This window comes from Amborella trichopoda, chromosome 3 (genome assembly GCF_054954075.1).
Source record: "Amborella trichopoda isolate Santa Cruz 75 chromosome 3, AtrichopodaSantaCruz75HAP2 v2.0, whole genome shotgun sequence".
In the NCBI taxonomy this organism is placed as follows: domain Eukaryota; kingdom Viridiplantae; phylum Streptophyta; class Magnoliopsida; order Amborellales; family Amborellaceae; genus Amborella; species Amborella trichopoda.
The window spans coordinates 54,042,199-54,063,219 of NC_142338.1; the positions used below are offsets into that span (position 1 = coordinate 54,042,199).

The 21,021-nt window shown below is 34.8% G+C and overlaps 1 protein-coding gene across 1 annotated transcript; it reads left to right on the plus strand.

The window, feature by feature from the left end:
- The first annotated feature begins 1,037 nt into the window (after positions 1–1,037).
- On the plus strand, positions 1,038–9,410 carry LOC18429356 (Mannose-binding lectin superfamily protein). The gene is made up of 7 exons (XM_006838642.4): positions 1,038–1,093; positions 1,395–1,610; positions 5,584–6,045; positions 7,131–7,388; positions 7,542–7,913; positions 8,119–8,337; positions 8,928–9,410. The coding sequence occupies exons 1-7, from the start codon at positions 1,091–1,093 to the stop codon at positions 9,228–9,230; spliced, it is 1,833 nt and encodes a 610-aa protein (XP_006838705.1). The 5' UTR covers positions 1,038–1,090; the 3' UTR covers positions 9,231–9,410.
- The last annotated feature ends 11,611 nt before the right edge of the window (positions 9,411–21,021 follow it).

A 21,021-nucleotide genomic window follows, 5' to 3' on the forward strand; every position in this document is an offset into this window, starting at 1 on the left:
GTATAGATTTTAAGCTCTTAAATGCTTAGATTAAACCATCCAAAAATTGAGCAGTCTTTGAATAACCATATGATTTTTTATTTTATTTTTTCACGCACATATAACGGGTGTACGGATATTAATCACTGGGTTAACAAAACTGCCTCCCCAAATTTTGGGGTCATATAAATACCCCTAAGCAAACTATTACCCGACAGTAAATCAAAGATGTGCTCTCGCATGAGCATGGATTTTTTTTGTTAAAAGTCTAAAAAGGCCAAAATTGAACGAAATTGGATGGCAGATCCAAATGCTCTTTGTCTCCCTGTTGGAAACAAAGTAGAGTGTTGGTCAAAAGGCACAGAATCAGAACTCACAATTCTCTGCTTCGCATCAAAACTCTTAATCCTCTCTACTAGAATTTGAGTCTCTTGTGGGATGGCGACACAGCATCCACACATCTGTATTTTTTCTTTTTCTTTCTCTTTTTTTTTAATTATATGTTAACGGTGAGAATGGAAGGTGGTACGTTATGTTGAAGTATCAGCCCCCGACTTCCACATCTTTACATAAAACCCAAGATTCCTCTCGGAATGAACGATGGAGGACTTGCTACACTTTTAATACATATAAAAATGAATATTTAAAGAAATAATCATTGGATTTTGAGTTTCAAAACACTCTGATATTGAAAATTGGGATGGCATTGGATCAAGACAGGACAGGAAAAGAAAGCAGCACAACGTTCTCTACTCGAACTCGAGATGTTATCGACAGGATAGGGTATGGTAGGGCTTGGTAGAAGGGAACTCTGATGCCTCTAATCCTGCGGTGTCCGGACAGGAAATCCAAAAACAACCCTCTAGATCGTTGCAAGAACATTAAAAATACGTGGCATAGAAGCATCTACTGCACATGGTATCTACCTTTAAGAATCCAATTCCCTTTTATCTTCTCCATTATTGCATACGAATAACCTTTCATTTCACTACATCGTTCATCTCTCTCTCTCTCTTGCTTCCCTCTATAAATTGATCTTAATCCAAATTCCCATCCTCACTCAGAAGGCAGCCTTCTAAGGATCATACTCTGCAACGAAGCAGCCCGAGCAATGGTAGGCCAAAGAGAAACTTAGGGGTACTTGGCTTTGCAGTGATAACAAAACTAAGTTTCATCCAAAACCCAGGTTTCGAAAAAATCTAATTTTGGGGACCTGGGTTTTGATTGGAAGAAAAAGTGCCAAACACCATTTGCCCAAAAGTAGCTTGAGTTTTATAAAGCCAGGTTTATAAAACCTAAGGTCGGAACGGGCTTTGGCCTTAGTCTAAACAATGAAAAAAAGAGAAAAACCAGAAATTAAGGTTCAATGGAAACAAGCAACACTTTAGTATAACTTGTGTCGTTGTGACTTGCAGCAGAACTTAGAAGTTGGGTCAAAGAAAGCTGTTAGTGTTGGGCCATGGGGTGGCCAGGGTGGAAGTCCATGGGATGATGGGGTTCATACAGGGGTCAAGCAAATAGTAATTGTTCATGGAGGAGCCATTGATTCTCTCCGATTCGAGTATGATAAGAAGGGACAATCTGTTTGGTCTGAGAAACATGGTGGCAATGGTGGATGCAAAACTGACAAGGTACGTATTTTGACAATAGAAGGTATAACCACTGTAGATGTCCATCTTGTCATGCCTTTGTTTATGATTTCGTACTATTTGTATGGTTCAAAATTACATAAGGTTAGGAATTTTAATTTTAGGAAAAAAGTTGCGATGTTCTATATTATCCATTTTAATCTGACAATATAAATTTAGTATGTCTTAAAAAATAGTGTCAAATTTTGATCTCTTTCAAAAAATAAGATTTGTGTAGAATATTGCAACCTTATTTTTACACTCATAAAAGTTTTGTTTTAAATGTGATGCCTTTTTTTATCGGAGTTCTCCTAATTCTCTACACAAAACAAATAAAAGAAAATTATATTCTAAATGGGTTGTATACTAGGCTAGTATCTGGCTTCAAAATATTTGCTAACACCTCCCCTGCTTAGCATGTTGTTCCTCAAGCTGAAAGTCTGCAAAATGTTTGACTAACTCAGTAGAAATTAACAACTTATATTATACGTGAATTACACCTACCAACTGTTATTTATTGATATGGAATGGTTGGGGAAGTGTTAAATAAAAAAACAATAAAAAAAAAAATTAAAATTAAAAAAAAAAAAAAAAGAAGAAGAAGAAGAAGCTAAAGTAGCATACTCTCCTTTTAAAGATTTACGGGGATTATCAAGTATGATTGTACACTTTTACCCAAATATTTTGAAAATGATTAACAAAAAGTCTGTCTTTTAAAAGGTTCATATCTTAGGACAAAGATATTGTAGTATATATCTTTTTGGGTTTTATAAAAATTGCAAATAAATATTGATGCTCTCTACACGATAAATTTTTTTGTTTTCTTGAACCTTTAGGAAAAACAAGTTGATATTTGGAACACCATAAAAAGCCTTTAATTTTTTATTTTAATTGATTATTTGATGTAAATAAATAGGAAACCTTTCCATATGTCACCACCCATGTTTTAATCCTTGTCCCCAGCCACCCAATGGACGGTTGAAATGAATTAGTTTTTAAAGTTTGAACTTGTTCAAACAACTCAGAATATTTTTTCTTTTTTATTTTTTCTAATAAACCATTTTGCAATATAATTCGGGATGTACACACCTCTGATTGGAGCACACCGAATAGAACTAAAAATAGAAACATTTTTATGAGAAAATGACCAAAATACCTCTAAGATTTTTAGGGGCATTATGTTGTTTTTAATAATGAGTATTATGTATTAAAAATAAAAATATAAAGAGAGAGAGAATTTTCTTTAATGGATGCGGTTTCTCTAAGGTTGCAACCTTAAACAATCCAATTAAGGCGCACCTATAAATTTTATCATAACATGTAATTTTCTTGTAAAAAATTCCTAGGATTATCTAAAAATCTATTTTCATATCTAATTATAAAATTTTAAACTCCAAATATAGTTAAAATAAGTAAAGCTCTAAATATATGAAAATCCTGAAAATGGACGGTCTAGATAATGTGTTGCAAGATGAATTATTTCTAGGACTCGAAATCTTTTTTTTTTTTTTTCGTATTTATATATCTCGATGTTGAGATGATCAATTAGAGGGTTTTTCAACATTAAAACAACATTTTCCGATAGACATTTGTGGTGCATGTGTAATTCTACATTTTAAAGTTGCAACCTTGTATAAACCTTTTCCTTTCTTTAATAGCATTTCTCTCGTTAAACTCTCAATCCAGAGGTCTATAAACGTAGAACTTCTTTGATCCATGAGGAAATTATTGATGGAGGTACCTAAAAAGAAAACAAAAAATCATATTCATCCCATCTTTAAAATTTATTTTATATTTTGTTCATATTTTAATTGAAATATCTAATATGGAGAAGAAATAGGAGCAAGAAAAAATAAAAATTAACAAAGGGATTTTAGGTGCTAATTATTACTGCCAAAAATAGGAAGTTTTATATTGGTATTTAGTTTTTAAAAAAACTTAAAATTTTTGAAATGGTTAGATACAAAATCAAAGAGCTAGAAAAATAATATTGAACGAGCTAAAAATGATTGGGTGAGTCAGTGCGGAGAGGGCTTTACCTTTGATAGAAATTGAACATAGGACGTAGTGTTGCAAATCATTAAGTACTAACTAATTAACCCAAGCTCTTTTCCTATAAGGCTAACCATTGCTGGCCGAATATGGTCACTTAATGGGGCTGACCCAACCCAGTTTGATTACCAATCGGGTAATCTTGTACAGCCCAAATCTGGTTGGAGTAGTTAATTGCTAGCCCGAGCCTAGTTTTTTTTTTGAGTTATAAAATTTTATTAAATCACACAAATATTAAAAATAAGCAGTCAAAACAAAGAATCAAAAACAACCATGGAGTCCAACAAAACACCTTTCTTGGCCAGTCATCTTACTTAGCTTGATCATATTCGTAAAATCAAACTGGAATGATTAACCTGATATGGGGCCAAAAGCAGTTTAACCGGCCTAACCGGTAAACCGGTCAATTCAACCGTTTTAACTTGGATCTGATCGGATCTAAATTTGGATAGGATTGGGGTACAAGTAGATCCGATTTAGGATCTTATATTTAATTTTAGGATCTAGGATCTGGATCCGGATCTAAATCTTATGTTTAATTTTAGGATCCAGATCTGGATCCAAATATTTTGGATCCAATCAGATCTGGATCCAAATCCAAATCCGATGTATACTTTTCAAATCCGCATCCAGATACGGACCAACCCATTCTCAGTCGTAGGCTAGACATGCCAAACCTGCTAGGCTTGAGCTTGGCTCATCACAAATCCTGCTGGGCATCCTAGCCAAGGCCTGACCCACAAGGCCCGAGACTCGGCCCAAATTGGGATAGGAAGGTCCAAACCCAACTCCATATCCAAACCAATGTAATGAAATAAGTTCCCTTGAGACAGCAGTAGTAAGTGTTCGGCCGCAAGCTCTAAGCCGAAATAATGTGAATCAGTTCCCCCAACAAAATGAATATACGAAAAACATTTTTATAACTACCCATTTTATGGATAAAAGCTTCCATAAAATATACAAAATTTCGAAAGATATAACTGATAATATTCATAATTTTATAAGAAACGTTTTATATAAAACGTTCCACAAAAGTGCCAAATACATTTTGTTTTGGACGCGGTTAGCATGCGGCCAGCCCGCATATTGCAAATGCGGGCTTGGAAATAAATTTTTTTAAAAAATATAATTTGATCTTAATTTTAGAGAACATATAATCTTTAACATGGAGATCATGAATATGACAAAAAGAAAATCATTAGAATAATTATATTAAGAAAACATTTGGACCGTTAGTTACAATTGTTTTTAGATGGACCACCTATTTGCATCCATCTTTAAGATGGATGATTTATACCTCTGGGTCACATATTGTAGAAATGTGGTCCAGCCCGAATGAAACGAGTGTTCTTTTTGTTTTTCTCGCCTTAAAGTACACTTTAAGATTTTCATCTAGTGATGAAGAGAAGTGTTCTCACGAAAGGCTAGGGGCCCAAATCTGCACTTACCATTTTAGGAAAAGAGCCGAAGCTTAATTGGCTAGCACTTAATGATATGCAACGCTACATCCTAGGCTCAATTCCTATCAAGGGTTGGGGCCCTCTCCCCACTGGCTTACCCAAAAAAAGAAAAAGAAAAAGAGAAATACTCAATTCCTACCAAATATAGGGGCTCTCTCCCCACTCGCTCACCCAAAAAAAAGAAAAAGAGAAGTGCTCCCCTTTTTCTGTCCAAAAGAAAGAGCAGACATGAATCCGGTAACATTCCTAATTATATATATCAAGTTTCAGTGTTCATTTTTTTTAAAAAAAAAAAAATTGAGTTAAATTTGGGTGAGTGCACCTTTCAATGTTCGTTTTCTTTAAAAAAAGTGAACGGGACTCGGGTGAGTTACTCAAACTCGTCCGAATGACTCCCCTCAACCAAAGCCTGAGTACTTTGGCCGAATCGATCTTCTAAACACGGATAAAAACCTATGCTGCAGGTAAAGCTCGAGTACCCCGAAGAGGTCCTTACTTGGCTCAGCGGTCATTATGGTCCGATGTCAAGTGGGTGCCCCACCATAATACGATCTCTCACCTTCCAAACTAACTTAAAGAAATATGGGCCCTTTGGCGTTCAACAAGGCACTCATTTCTCCTTCACCATGAGTGGTGGTAAGGTTGTTGGTTTTCATGGGCGCTCTGGTTGGCACTTAGACTCAATTGGTCTGCATCTCAAACCTCTTTCGGATCCTGAGCCCGAGTCCGAGTTACCAAATTATTATTCCCAGGTTCTTGTGCCCGCTCAATCCACCACCAAAAATGGCTATGACATTGTTCATGGGACTGATGCGAAAGGCCATTATGATTTTGTATTAAAGGTGAGAGACAAGAAAGACGCCTTCAACCGCTCAAGCCAAGTCTCACAGACACCTTCTATGGCTCGAGAAGAATCCAAAAACAAGGTGCTTTCTCTCTCTCAATGTAGTTTACCTTAAGATTTACATACTAGTACAGTCTAGCTAGGTAGTATTACATCCTGTCTCACTCACTCACTAGCAGTGTTTTAAAACTCGGCCGACTCCATTCGGACTTGGCCTTAGCACCCTGCTGATCCCCAACTTACCCTTCTTAAATACCGGGGAAAGAATCATGAATTTGGTTACAAATACTGGTAGATAATTTTGAAATATGTTTCTACATGAATTTCATGTTTTTTATTACTATTGTTAACTTTTCTAATTGTATGTTCTAATTTTTTATTTTTCCCTTTTCATTATTATGAATTATTTATATATGGAAAAAGCTCATGTCAGCCCATGGGTTCATGGAACAATGTAAGCCCAACGGCCCAGATTAAATCTGGACCGATCCAATGTTCACAATTGTATTTCGTAATTGAATTTTAATTTTTTTTCTACAAATCCAAATCACTTGAAATTTGAAGCCTCTATTATTCAAGAATTGTCGAATCTCATAAAAATATCAAAAAAATAATTCGTACAAATTAAATTGATTAAAATACCCCTAAAAAGTTATAGGGGTATTTTGAGTAATTTATTTTATGTGAATTATTTTTTTAATAATTTTATTAGGTGCGTCTTGATGAGAAGAGTTTATGCTCCAATTTTCTGATATTTGGATTTATATAAAAAATATTAAAATTATATTATCGATAAACAGTCCTGACCATCAGATCGACTCAAATTCAATCGGGGCCGTTGGGTTCCACTATTCCATGAGCCCATGAGCTCACCCTAACATCTTCCTATATACATATACATATACATATGTAGATACATACATACATACACATTTTCATCTTTCATAGACTTTTGATGATTTTTATTACTTATTTGGTTTTTGCTATTTTTGATAAATGTTAACCTCTTTTTTTTTCTTTTCCTTTTTTTGTTTTTTGCCCCTGTTTTGTGCCCATAGAGGACTCGGTTGACTAACTCAGCTTGAGCTAGGGCCGAGTCCGAGGCATGAGCCAAGTTATGAACCATGCTTACTAGTAAGGACTAAGGACTCTATTATTTCGCTTCAGTTGCAGCTGGCCAACTTCTCCAGCGACTCTAGCAAAGGAGAAAAAGGAACCTCAAATGGTGGAGGCAATGTGACCCATGGCCCTTGGGGTGGCAATGGAGGATCCATCTTCGATGATGGCGTGTATACTGGCATCCGACAAATAAACTTGAGCCGCAATGTTGGAATCATGTCCATCAAAGTTCTGTACGACAGAAATGGGCAAGCAGTGTGGGGAAACAGGCATGGAGGAGCCGCGGGAAGCTTCAAATCAGATAAGGTTCGTATTTGAAATGACACAAAATCACTTTTTTTCAATCTAATATGAAGGACCAACTTTGAGCATGACTTTGTCCTTTATTTGTATCTATTCATTGATTTATGTTTTAAATTGATGTTGCCTATGACATTTTCCTTTCGAATTTCCTGGCAGGTGGTGTTTGATTATCCATTTGAGATCTTGACATACATCACAGGTAACTATGGTGCTGCATTCCTTATGGGACCAATGGTCATCAAATCCTTAACATTCCACACCACAAAAGGCCAATATGGACCTTATGGTGATCAGCAAGGGATGTCCTTCTCGTCTCAATCGGTAGCAGGCAGGATCGTGGGCTTCCATGGACGAAGCGGTTGGTATTTAGATGCCATCGGTGTTCATGTTTTTCCAACACAGGCCATTTCCAAACCTCAATTTCCTCCTTCCCATTCATTCAAACCCGAAGATGCACAGATAGCTGAGGTCAATAACCCGTATTGGTCGACCAAATCAGTTCCCAGCAGTGGTGGCCATGGAGAAGAGGTGCATTGAGACTTCTTGTTAGCACTTATTTGAACTTTCTGCTAACACTTGCTTTGGATTTTATCCTAACACTTCCTTTATCCCTATTAACAGTTATTTCTTTTTAATGCTATTTCACATTATTTATCTAAAATGAATCTTCTAATTGTTTACTGTTTGACATTCTCTATATGAAAGCATTAATGGGCATGTATATCTTTTATAGGTTGTGATGGGAACTGTGAAAGAGGCTGTGCCCTTTGGGCCTGGGCCTTGGGGTGGGGATGGAGGGAGGCCATGGGATGATGGTGTATACTCAGGTATCAAGCAAATTGTATTGATCAGAGGAGAAGCAGTATGCTCCATACAAATTGAATACGATAGAAATGGGCAATCTGTTTGGTCAGCTAGACATGGAGGCCGTGGAGGAGAAACAACCCATAGAGTAACTGAATCTCTTCTTCTTCTCCACCTCTTGTTTCACTTCCTGTGATATGATATTTCTTATGTTTCATTTTTGTTTTGATTGAATGAGTACATTGTGCTTCCATGGGAGCACACTGTACACTTACCCCTCAGGTAAAATACCTGCTTAGGCCCATTTTTTTATTTAAAATTTTGGGAACCATAAAGTACTTAAAAAAAAAGGATAATTTGCCCAAATACATACATGTGTGAGATGAACTATTAACATTCTACTTTTCTACCTGTCTTTTGAAATAGTTTCAAAATACCCATCAAAAGACATATGATCATGAGTTTGAAGAGTTGCAATTTGATAAAATCCTAAATAGTTTGTCTCTTATGAGTATTTCGATATATTTCCCCAAAAAAACAAGATTTTGGAGTTTGGAAGCATTTAGATCTAACCGTCCAAATATTGAATCGTCCACATTCAATTTGAAGATATTATGTATAGCATGCCTAAAATTTGAGATCCTAAAAGTACTCCTAGATGATATTTTTACCTGGGGGAGCATATACTCGTAGGAGCATATAATCTTTTGGCATTATTGACACTCTTGGGTCCTGCAGATCAAGTTTGAGTACCCTAATGAGGTGCTCACATGCATTACTGGCTACTATGGTGCAGTCGCTAGAGATGACAGATTGGAGGTGATAAAGTCTCTTACATTCTGCACAAGTAGAGGCAAGTATGGGCCATATGGTGAGGAATTAGGCACCTACTTCACTTCCAATAGAACAGAAGGAAAGGTGGTGGGTTTCCATGGGAGAAGTGGCTCCTATCTGTATGCTATAGGAGTTCATATGCAACATTGGTTGGGGGAAAGGACTGTTCCCAAGTCCTCATCCTTGCTATCAAAATATTTTAGTTGATTTCAAATAATAGGTGTTGTCTTATGTTACTTGTCTCTATGAGGGGCACATATACAACAACTAGTATTATTATAGCTGTACCATGTAATTTTCATTTTTCTTGCTTGTAAGTTGGGATTTGGAGAAACCCCTATGGTTCTTACCTTTGAATGCTTTTATTAGCACAACATAATTTTCTGATATCCTTAGGCCTTTTATTTTATGGAAATATATTCAATGAGACCATTTATTTTTTATACACGGAAGCCATGGTCATTATTGACCGTTGGATGCAAAATGAGGTGGCTGAGGATCTATATTTAGTTGGGCATAAAGTCCAAAATAAAATTTTTCGAGTGTTGTGACACATTTCATTCTATTGAATTCCACATCCAATGGTTAGAAATGACTGTGACCTTCTTGTACTAAAAATAAATGGTTTTATAATATACAATCCCTTATTTTATTGGGAATAGAAGGTATGACGCTAATATGATTATAAACTTTTGCATGATGGAAAATAAGACTTTAGGATTGGGGCATTGGTGGTTAGAGGGACGGATGCCTCGACATAATGTCCCCATCCATTCCCACTGTTAACACATCAAAAAAATAAAATAAAATAAAATAAAAAAGTGCACTTTAGGGATGGCCATTGTGTTTGTAGCATACTAGCAGTGCCTAAATAAGTATTTCTGCACACATTAAATGGGCGATGATCTGCCCTTGAGTGAGTTGTTGCCATGTTCCGCCTTCCCCATTTTGGAGGCCTTAGGGACGTATATTGTATCTCAAATTTGGCACATACACCCTCTTGATTTTGAAGAAGAAATCAATGAATGGAAGTTTCTAAAAATAAATATAAAAGATAGGTTCAATTAGCGTTGGCTATCTATTTAATGGGTGGCTAGATATTGCCTGTAAAATCTTGAAATCATTAAATGTTTTTAAAAAGAGATAAAAAAATAGTTTGGATGAACATAGGTCGTTCATTTCATATAGGTGCCTAGACTTTGCATATCACAACTTGAAGGCTGAGGCTTGGATCTTATGATAACAAAATAAAGCCTCACCTCAAATCCTTATCCGATAAGCACTTTCAGCAATGGGAATATCCATGATGGCTCTAAAATCAACTTCCAACATCGATAATGAAATTCGAAACTAAAAAATGGTACAAATCTTTTAGGTCTATGAACACTTACTTTTAGGGCGAAATGAATGGTGTAAAAAATTTATTACAATACACACTATTTTTAGAGCTTGAAATCTTTTTTTTTTTCATAATCATAATGCTCAAGCAAATATGGTTGGCGTAAAAGTTTTTTGATGCTTGAATTGCAATTTTGAGTTATTGAATTGCAATTCAATGAATTTTCTATTGCTTGAATTTCGATATGAGTTATGAGGCATTACTTATTTTGATAGGGCAGCAGCCCTATTAAACCATTTTAAGTTGGTGGACCATTTCCCATCCAAACATAATGGGACATTCTACATAAATTTGGGGCATCGACCTCATGCCATCTTTCAAGTTGGTGGACCTGGGTTTTCTTTAGGTCCGAATGAATCTCGGGTCGATGACTTGGGTTCGGCAGAAAAGACCCTCCCTCAAAACAACCACACACAATGTGTGCAAATAGGTATCAACGATGAGGGAATTTTAATGCGGTGAGTGAAGTTTGAGAGGTTTACCTTACTACTTGGATTAGCGGGACGCGTTTGGATAAAAGCAATCCTCTTAGATCTTTGGAGAAAGCCTCCCAAGTTTCTGCAACTTGGTCTGAGTTCAACTCTTTTCTTTTCCTTGCTCTGCTTGCTTTAAATTCCTATATGGTTAGCTTTCAGGTGTCTTCTTAATTAGGCTTGATATGATAAAATCAATTTAAAGAAAATGAATTAAAGAAATTATGAAAATGGAATAAATTAGTCTTAGAAATACAAAAGATAAGGCATAAAACGGACAGCCTTCTGGCATCACTTCCCAAGAGGCATTACTGGTTAATAGAGAAAGGTATTCGACTTGTGATCGAGGTACCCCAGAGGATTCAGGAGAACGGAGTCCGTGGGTTAAACCCCTACAAATCATTTATGAAGAGGCCCTTTATGCGATATGCATGATAATGAATTATGAAATGAAAAATATAAGGTTGAAATAAAACATACACCTTCCGACATCATCTCTCCCAAAAGGCATTACCGGTTAATAGGAAAAGGTACTCAACTTGTGATCAAAGTACCCCAGAGGATTCAAGAGAATGAAATCCATGGGTAAAACCCATCGCGAATCGTTTCTGAAGAGCCCCTTTATGCGACATGCCTGACAATGATAATGAATTATGAAATCTAAGAAGGGGCATAGACAAAGATTATGATGAATATATAGTGGATGGGATTTTAGGCTTGCATAAAGTGACAAAGAATCGAATTTATTGATGAAAAATCATATGTAGTGCCAATGGAAAAATACAAGTTTATGTATGATAATGTGAAGAGATCCATGTTTTTTTCTATGAATGATGATGATAAGTGGTGTCTATATGGATATATGATAAAGAAACAATAAATATTTAGAAAATAGTAGAATTAATGCAAAATAAAAAAATATATATGAAAAAGTTGAGAGAAATTTGAATAAAAAGAATGGCAGTAAGAAAGAGAGAATATCAAGATAAACAAGAATTGAGAGAATATGATTAAGGGAGAGAGATATTGAGATATGAGGATGAGGGAAAGAGAGAGATGAAAGAAGAAGAGAGTGAGATGGGTTGGAGAGAGAGAATGAGATAGAGATAAGAGAGAGTTTCGATAGAGATAGAAAATAGGGAAGATAGAATGAGAGAATGAAGGAAGAGATTTAGAGAGAGACGAGAGAGAGGTAAAGAGAGATATGGGTTTGAGAGAGAAAGATAATGAGATAAGGATGGGAGAGAGAAAATGAGAGATATTAGAGGGTAAAAGAGAGAGAAAAGTTTAGTGGGGAGAGTGGGTGAGTTGTGAGAGAAAGAGAGAAAAACAAGAGGGCGAGAGTAAATTAAAGGAAATAAAGAGAAAGGGATATTGGAGGAGAGAAAGGATGAGAGTAACGAGAGAGAAGTCGCTTAAGGGAGAGAAAGGAAAGATGAGAGTGAGAGATTTACGGTGGGAGAGAGCAGGATTTGGAGAGATTTTTGGGAGAGAAAACATGGCGTGTTAGAGAGAGTGAAAAGAGAAGGAGAGGGAGAGGGAGTTGAGCCCGCTTGTGAGGTTAAGAGAGAAAAGAAATACAAGGGAGGGAGAGAAAGAGAGTTTGAGAGTGATAGAGAGATAGAGAGAGTTGCATGAGAGGGGGAGAAAGAGAGAGAGAGAAATGACGGATAGAGAGAGTTTCATGAAGGAGTGAGAGAGTTGGAGAGATTTATGGGGAAGAGGGAGAGAGATAGATACAAGAGAGAGGGTGAGTTTTCGTGAGAGAAGGTTTTTAGAAGGGGAGAGAGATAAGTTACAATGAGAGATAAAAGAGATTTAGGAGTGAGGGAGTTAGGGAAAGAGATGACCCAGATGGTAAGAGACAATTTAGGGAGAGAGAAAGAAGAGATTTGGGGGAAAGTGGGTGCGGCCCGTGAGGGTGAGAGAGTGGAGAGAGAAAAGAAACCTGAAAGGAAGATTTGGGACAAAGATACAGAGAGATAGAGGAGAGGTTACATGAGGGAAGAGAGATAGAGGGAGAGAGAAAGAGAGATGAGAAATAGAGACGGAGTATAAGAGGGATAGGTTACGTGAGGATAAAGCATAGTTAGCAAGTCGGGGACCGTCAATAAATCGGCTCACCATAAAATAAAAAACAAATCGTTTTTATTTTAAAAGGTTGGATGAAAAATTTAGATAAAAAATACATATCAACAAAAATACTTTATGTAAAGATATCTCTAATATATTAGGCTCCAAAAATTGGAGTAAAAAAATCGGATAAATTTAAAAGATTAAAATTTTGAAATTCTAAAAAAAAAAAATTATATCAAAACCATAAAATAAAATAAAAATACCATACCATATAAATTTACTCATTAAATACTTTAACAAACATCACACCTACTCCGTAGGTACCAAAAAAAATTCTAATGTTTTTTCCTCATTAAAATTTTTTAACTATGTTATAGTGTATATGGCCAGTCTATAACTATGGTTAAAGTTTATATATATTTCTTTAATTGAAAAGAGGGTTGGGCTCGTAGCCGTTTGGTTTCACTTGTTTCACATTGCTATGTTTTTAGAGAGAGAAAAAGAAGAGGGTGGTTTATGGTTTGCACGATGAACCTAGGAAGACTGAAAACGCTAGATTATTGGTTGGTGAATTTGATTAGTAATTCTATGGTCTCGTTCTGGGATTTCAAATGATAATCACAGGGTTTCAGGTCCACAAGATGAGATCAAGAGAGTTGGAAAACCTAAATCATTCTCTATAGAAGATAGGATTGTGAACTCTATGGTTTCAAGGTGTTTAGAAGTGGTCAATAATTCCAAGATTTTGGTCGAGACTTTAGGGTTTTTGGTATCAAAGGGATTTGGCCTCCCAAGCTTGCTAGACCTATATCAAAGGTTTTTGATATCAAAGGGATTTTGGTCAAGACTTCTAGGGTCTTTTCCTATTGTGGTTGATAACTTCTAGGGTTTTTTGTATCAAAGGGATTTTAGATCATTAGCACCGGTAGATGAGGAGGCTTCTCCCGTGGTAAGAGGAGGAGGGTAGGAGACTGAAGAAGATGTCACAAAGGAGGAGAAATTAGAAGAATAGAGGATTGGGGTTAGGGTTGGGGAGATTGATCTCGCTACTGCTTACAAAAAAAAAAAAAAAAAAATCTTGTAAAAAAAACGATGTCTTGGTGTGGTCTAAATCGTTATACCAAAAATCACGTTTTAAATGTTCTTATAAAAAATAGGCGATTTTTTCCAGAATTTTAATTTTCAATACATCGCAGTTTTAAACGGTTTCCATAAAGTCGCTGATTTTAAAAAAAAAATCACCATTTAATCGGCGATTTGCTAACTATGGGAGAGAGAGAGATATGGAGTTGAGAGAGAGAAAGAGAGAGAGTTTGAGAGAAAAAAAAATCGAAAGGAAGAGAAAGTAGAGAGAGAATGGGAGAGGAGAAGGAGAGAGAGTAGAAAGAAAGAGAATGGGAGACCGAGAGGGTGAGTGAAAGAGAGAGAGAGGAGAGAGAGATCGAGAATAAGAGAGAAAAAGAAGAGGGAGAGAGGAAAGAGAGACTGCGAATGAGAGAGAAAGAGAAGAGGGAGACATAAGAGAGAATAGAGAGTAGAGAAAGAGAAATGGGCATGCAATTTAGACCGTGGGCTCGAGAGGGAGAAGAGAGAGAAAAAAAGATAATAGAGAGAAGAAGAAGAAGAAAGTAAGAGAGAGAAAAAGTGAACCGTGCACCTAGGTGAGCTTCAGTCCTAGGCTTGGCTCGGTGTGGACCCTTTGGTGGGCTAAGCGAGATGATGAGCTTGGAACTCCAAGGGGCATTTGTCTCTCTAAAAAAAATTCTCTCTTTAATAATAAAGCCAAAAATTGAAATCTCATTCCAATATTTTTTAATTTTTTTTTCCAAGAATGAGTTACACAGACACCTATTTATAGGCATTCACCAAAACATAGGTGGATCTTAAAAAATAGACCAAATTTGCTAAAAATAGTATTTTTCTTTAATTAAAATATAATTTCGTATTAGTGAAAATAACCAAAATACCCTTTCTCACAATGCAAAAAATGACCAATTGGTCCCCTTGAAGAAGGCCTAAGCCATAGACACCCTTTGGGGGCTTTTCGGTGGCCGTTCAGACAATCCATCATTGTATAAATGATATTCAATTTATGACGATCGTTTTAATATCAATTTTGATGTCCAAATCGTACTTTTTGACAGCTATAAAGAATATGTCATTCTTTAAAAACATGGAAACCTTCTATTTTGTATAGGCTAATCCGTCGTGTTTTCGATAAATTTATTCATCACAACTTGGATAGGATTAAATCGCAGTCATTTTGTGTCAAGTCAAAATTGATGAAACCTTGTTCCCAATTTGGAAAGTCATAGTAAAATGGGATTCTAACATCAATTTGGAAAGTCACCGAAAAATGGGATTCCAACAACTGGAAAACTTGTCATTTTCATCTTTAAATTATGCTCAATCTGCCCCCTCATCTCATTTGAATTTTACTTCTAATCTTGCTTGAATTTTACCACATATGATTCATCTTCATCCTACGATCGCAACGCATCTATTTTCATGAAGATCCGATGTCGGGATATCAAAATATGCCCACCTGATCAATCACCATTTTCTCTTTTGAGAATATTCAATTTCGAGCCAAACTTCTCTCTATAAATTCTCTTCATTCACTCATCATCTCGGGGCAAATTTTATATCACTAAGACGAACTCGATTGGGTCCGGGATGAAGGAGATATGACCATCCAAATATCAATCCCAAGCTCAAAATAGCAGTTTCCATTTCCCTGCAGTCTCACCAGAATGGGTAAAACCTATCCATTTTGGATAAGTTGTCCATTTTGTGTAAGTTGGGCATACCTGCAGCCTCACTAGAATAGTGTAAAACCTATCCATTTTGGATAAGTTGTCCATTTTGGGTAAATTGGGTATAGGGGCGTCTAGAAGTGTCATAATAGGCTAAAATTTGGTATACAATGGTTCTTGAACCTTCTAAATCTAATGGTGGTAGTATGGTGTTCACTTGAGGCATACAAATTAGGGTTATAATTATTAGGTATTTTTCAGGGCAATAAAAGTTGAATTTCGAACCAGATTTCATCATGATTGGTCTTAAACTTGTCAGATTGGGTTGAAATTTGGTAAGTATCTTTAAAACACCTCAAGCCACCATATTACCACTTTTGGGGTCATTCTGCCACCTTTGCAAAAACGGCCAAGCCACCATATTACCAATTTTGGGGTCATTCTGCCACTTTTCCAAAAACGGCTTTATTTGATCATTGCTTTCGTAGTCCGCATGCATTTTTTGTACCAGCATGATTGGCTCCTTTCTTATTCATGTCGGGGCTAAGCCAATCAAAAATACCCTATAACACTATCCTAAAATGAAAAGTCCATATTTATTGTGTTCTCTATCTCCTCAAGGAAAAAACAAGTTTTTGGGTTTTTTTGGGTACTTTGTTCTCGTACCAAAAATCGAGGCAAAATAAATTGAGGCAAAGATTACAACATTCTATACCATCCATTAGTTGGATGGTATATATTTAACATGTCGTTTAATAAGATGGTACCAACGTTACGTTATTTGATTAAAATGAACATCGGAGATTATTGCAACTTTATATGAACTTTTCTCTTTTCTGAATTATAATGCATTTAGAATATAGGTGAGTTAGAAGGTGATACATTATATAATATAAGGATGCAAACAAATGAGGCCAGGTTAAGCCTAGGCCCATCTCCGGCCTGGCTTGTCTTGGTGTTGACCTAGCTACAAATGCTTCACAATGCTTGTAATTTTTTTACGAATAATTATTGTAATATTCACAATCTTTAAACAAATGAAACACTATGGGTTGCCGAAATACATGATCTATAATTTGTTTTATAACTTTTAGATCCAAAAATTATTTGTTGGGGATGATTTTTGGATACTCAAAACTTAAAAATTAAACATATAAAACTGATGGCCGCGATTAAATTTCAAGATCTGGATCGAGTTTAGGAACAGAAGGAACCTATAGGTGATTTCTATCAAAAAAAAAAAAAGGAACCTATGGGTGATCAATCAATATTAATTCAATATATGCCTGCAGAAATACCTCAAATATTATATCAGAGGACTCATATAATCGGTACTTGCCATCAGGCCTGATATGCCTTGAAAATTCAACATGGGCCTTAACCGCTAGACTCACTAAGAGCTTATCATAAACATCTCAGTTTGAGGTATTTTTGTAGATCCTTTGTTTAGCCCATTAGATTTGTCCTTCGTCAAGGCACATCTTTCTCAGTATTCATCCGCGGGGAACAATTCCATGTCTTTTAGGTTTTACATTTGGATTGTACACTGTATAACCATTTTTTAAAGGGAAAAGTTTATATAGAGCTTAGGCTCTAAACAATCAAATTGGAACCTGCCTCAATACTTCCACGGCAAGAGGTTGTTTTGATGCCCAAATATCATCAAATTAATCACCTCCACACCAAGATACATGAACATGAGAACAAAATGGATTTCAAATTTCATAAATAGTGCATCTTGTAGCATATTTTTTTACCGTTAATTTTCAATATTTTTTAAGTTTTCATAGATCTGCCCGATCTATACTATTGTTTAAGCTTTAAATTTTACAACTAAATATAAAAATATAATTTAAGGCTATCACAAAACTTTCTAGTATTAAAACCGGGAAAAGTTTATTTAGAGCCGAGGCACTAAACAACCAAATTTGAGCCTACCTCAAAAAGTTCACTAGAAGAGGTTGTTTTAACGCCCGGATATCTTCAAATTGATCATCTCGACATCAAGATGCATGGACATGCGAAAAAAATAGATTTCAATTTTTGAAAATAGTGTATTTTGTAACGCATTTTTAGACTGTCAATTTTCAAGGTTTTCAAATTTTCATATCATCTACACTATTTTTGAAACTTTGAACTTTATAAATAAATATGAAAATATATTTTAAGGCTATCACAAAGATTTTCAATAGTAAAACCATATTTCTCGACACCATTTGAATGTAGGCTCTGATTTGATTGTTTAGAGCCTAGGCTCTATACAAACCACATTCATTAAAACCATATTTGTCGAGACTATTTAAAGGTGGGCTGTAATTTGATTAGAGCCTCGGCACTATACAAACCGCACCTTTTTGTAATACGTATTGAGGTTATAATCACATTTAGCCATCAAATTTAAATTTTGATTGCTTTATGCAATTCAAGATATTTTATTTTGAGTTTTCTACCCAATCAATGACACTCCTATAAATCTAATTTCACATCTACTAATCAATAATGATTGTGATATCCTTGTACCAGTGATCGTGACATCTTTTTTTACTTTTAACACAATTAATCACACACCTCTAGCAATATGATATCACATGTGCTGATCCATAGTGATTTCAACCTCCTTGTTCCAAACAAGGGGTCTGATTTCGTATATAATGATCAATAGTGATTGTTACCACCTTATGCCAAAAAAAATAATAAAGTTTTACTTTTTATCTGTCCCACCTAAAACATCTTTTAATGAAAAAACTTGTTATTCAAGATATCATTATTAAAATCAACTTTGAAGTGTGATTTGATAAATTATATCTGATTTTTAATTATGCATAGACTACATAGAATCGTGCGTGTTTTCATTATTTGTCCAACACTTAAGATGATCAAATTAGAAGGTAAGTCTTAAAATTTAAAATAAAATAAATAGAATTTGAAAATTTTAACAATTTTTTGATCCATAATAAAGTGATAATTGAAATTTAAATAAAAAAAATTCACAAATATTTTTAGGAAATTGGGCATTAATATTGTTTTAAATCAAATGTTAAATAATTTATCGTATTAATTATATGGTCATAATCACTTCAAAAATATTTTTTATGCACTAAAATAAGGAAAACATTATTAAAATTGTAGCTTTGAGAATCAATTTTTTATGAAATTGTAAGATTGTCATAGATTATTAAAATTATTAAAACATTATTAAAATTGTAAGATTGTCATAGAGATATAAAGTTCCAAAAATATTTTTTCGAACTTCGTGATTCATCCCAAACCATCCAATTTGACATCTAATGAGCGAGAATGTTTGTGACCTAATTGTATAAAAAATAAATGGTCTCTTTGTAGACAATTTCATTTACAACATTGCAAACTACACTTTATTATTTATGAAAATTTCAACCAATTTTAAGAACCATCTTGAAACCATATTTATGTGTGAAAATTTCAACAAAATTTTGTTCTAGTGTTTTGATATAGCTATATGACTACATCAATTCAAACTACAATTAAGTAGGACGCACCTCATTATGCAAACATCCCCACATTAAATTTTAATCGAAAGAATACCAATAAGCTTGTAGTTCTGAGCCCAATGACCACATTTAGCTGTTGTACACCTGACCGTAGTCCTAGTGTTGAGGAAACCATTTGATAAACCCAAAAATTGATCCAATGCATAGAAAAAGCCAAGCATTCAATCCCAAGATGTGCCCAAATTGGACTACCGTTGTTGGATTTATTGGGTTCACTAGACCAAAATCAATTAGAAAAAACAAAATTAAAGGGGACTAATTTCATAAGGGTCCCTAACTTAGTCCTATATTAAACTTCCCAAAATCTCTAAACAATCCTTAAAAAATAAAAAAAAATCTAGAAAACTAAAGAAAAAACCCAAAAATTCCTAGAAATTCCCAAATTTTCAAATATCTCTTAAATTCCCAAAATCATAGGAAAATACCTTATAAAATCCTAGATCCATAAACGCTAATTAGTTTTTCCTAGATCCATAAACCCTAAAACATTAGTCTCTCTTAGATCCATAAAACCCATAACTCAACCCTAGATGTTATATCATCCAAAAAGGAGAAGCGGTACCAAGAAAGATCAGCCTAATCCGAGCTAGCAACTATTGAGTTGGGAGTCCCCAAGTAAGAGATAACCACTTTTTTTATTTAATTATTTATTTTATTTATATTTTAAAAATTATATGAGTCATTAGTTTTAGATCTAACTTTTAAAGATTGATTTAGTGTGAAATTCAACCAGCGTTGCTCTTCTTAGATTTAAGTCTATTTCAGGTCTGTGATTTAACTGCTCCCACTTCTCTATTGATTTAGAGTTTTTTCTAATAGTTTGTGTTTAAATAAGATGGATCTCATAATGGATCTCATCAGATTTGTACGTAAAAAGTCGGGCACCTACATAGGGAAACAAGCTGATTGTTAAAAGTTTTTCAACAATATTTTTATTTCCAGATGACAGAAAAAGAGATCACAAGACCATCGGTGGCATCCAGGATTTGGTATGGAAGTTTCAAATCCCAAGTCACAATATAGTATACACTTTAATTTTTCTTAAAATAAATAATTTTTTTTAAAATAAAAAAAATAAAAAAAAAGAATTTATAAGGTGGAAAATTCAAGAGGACTTAGAACCACTAGGAAGCCTTAAAAACAAAAATTAATAAGAAAAATAGTTTGATAGGGCTGCAGCCCTATCAAAAGAAGTAAAGCGTCGCCTCATAACTCGTTGAAAATTGCAATATGAGCATTAAAAAGTCTTTACATCGATCATATTCGCTTAAACATCATGGTGGTGAAAAAGACAAGATCTAAAAGTAATTATATTTTAACAAATTATCTAGATTGTCCATTTTGCCCTAAAAATAAGCGTTAAAAGATCCGTAAGATTTGTATAATTTTTTAGTTTCAAAATTTATTGTCGGTGTTGAAAATTGATTTTAGAGCCATCATTGAAATTTCCATTGCCAAAAAGTGATTTTCGGATGAGGATTTGAGGTGAGGTTTTATTTGGTTTTCATAAAAGCCTAGACTATATAGAAATTTCATCTTAGTACTAGAAAGAAAATTGTTTCATACGGATATGACCGCATTCTACATATGCTGTTTAGAAAGTGTAAAGCATCCATCTTAAAGATGGATGCAAGTAGGTATGACCGCATTCTACATATGCTGTTTAGAAAGTGTAAAGCATCCATCTTAAAGATGGATGCAAGTAGGTGTTCCATCTAAAAACAATGAAAACTAATGGTCCAAATGTTTTTTTATTAGAATTAT

Excerpts from the sequence above, each read along its gene's own strand:
- LOC18429356 (XM_006838642.4), top strand. Across the intron at positions 1,611-5,583 it reads GTGGATGCAAAACTGACAAG|GTAAAGCTCGAGTACCCCGA; the intron begins GTACGTATTTTG and ends CCTATGCTGCAG. Across the intron at positions 7,389-7,541 it reads GAAGCTTCAAATCAGATAAG|GTGGTGTTTGATTATCCATT; the intron begins GTTCGTATTTGA and ends ATTTCCTGGCAG.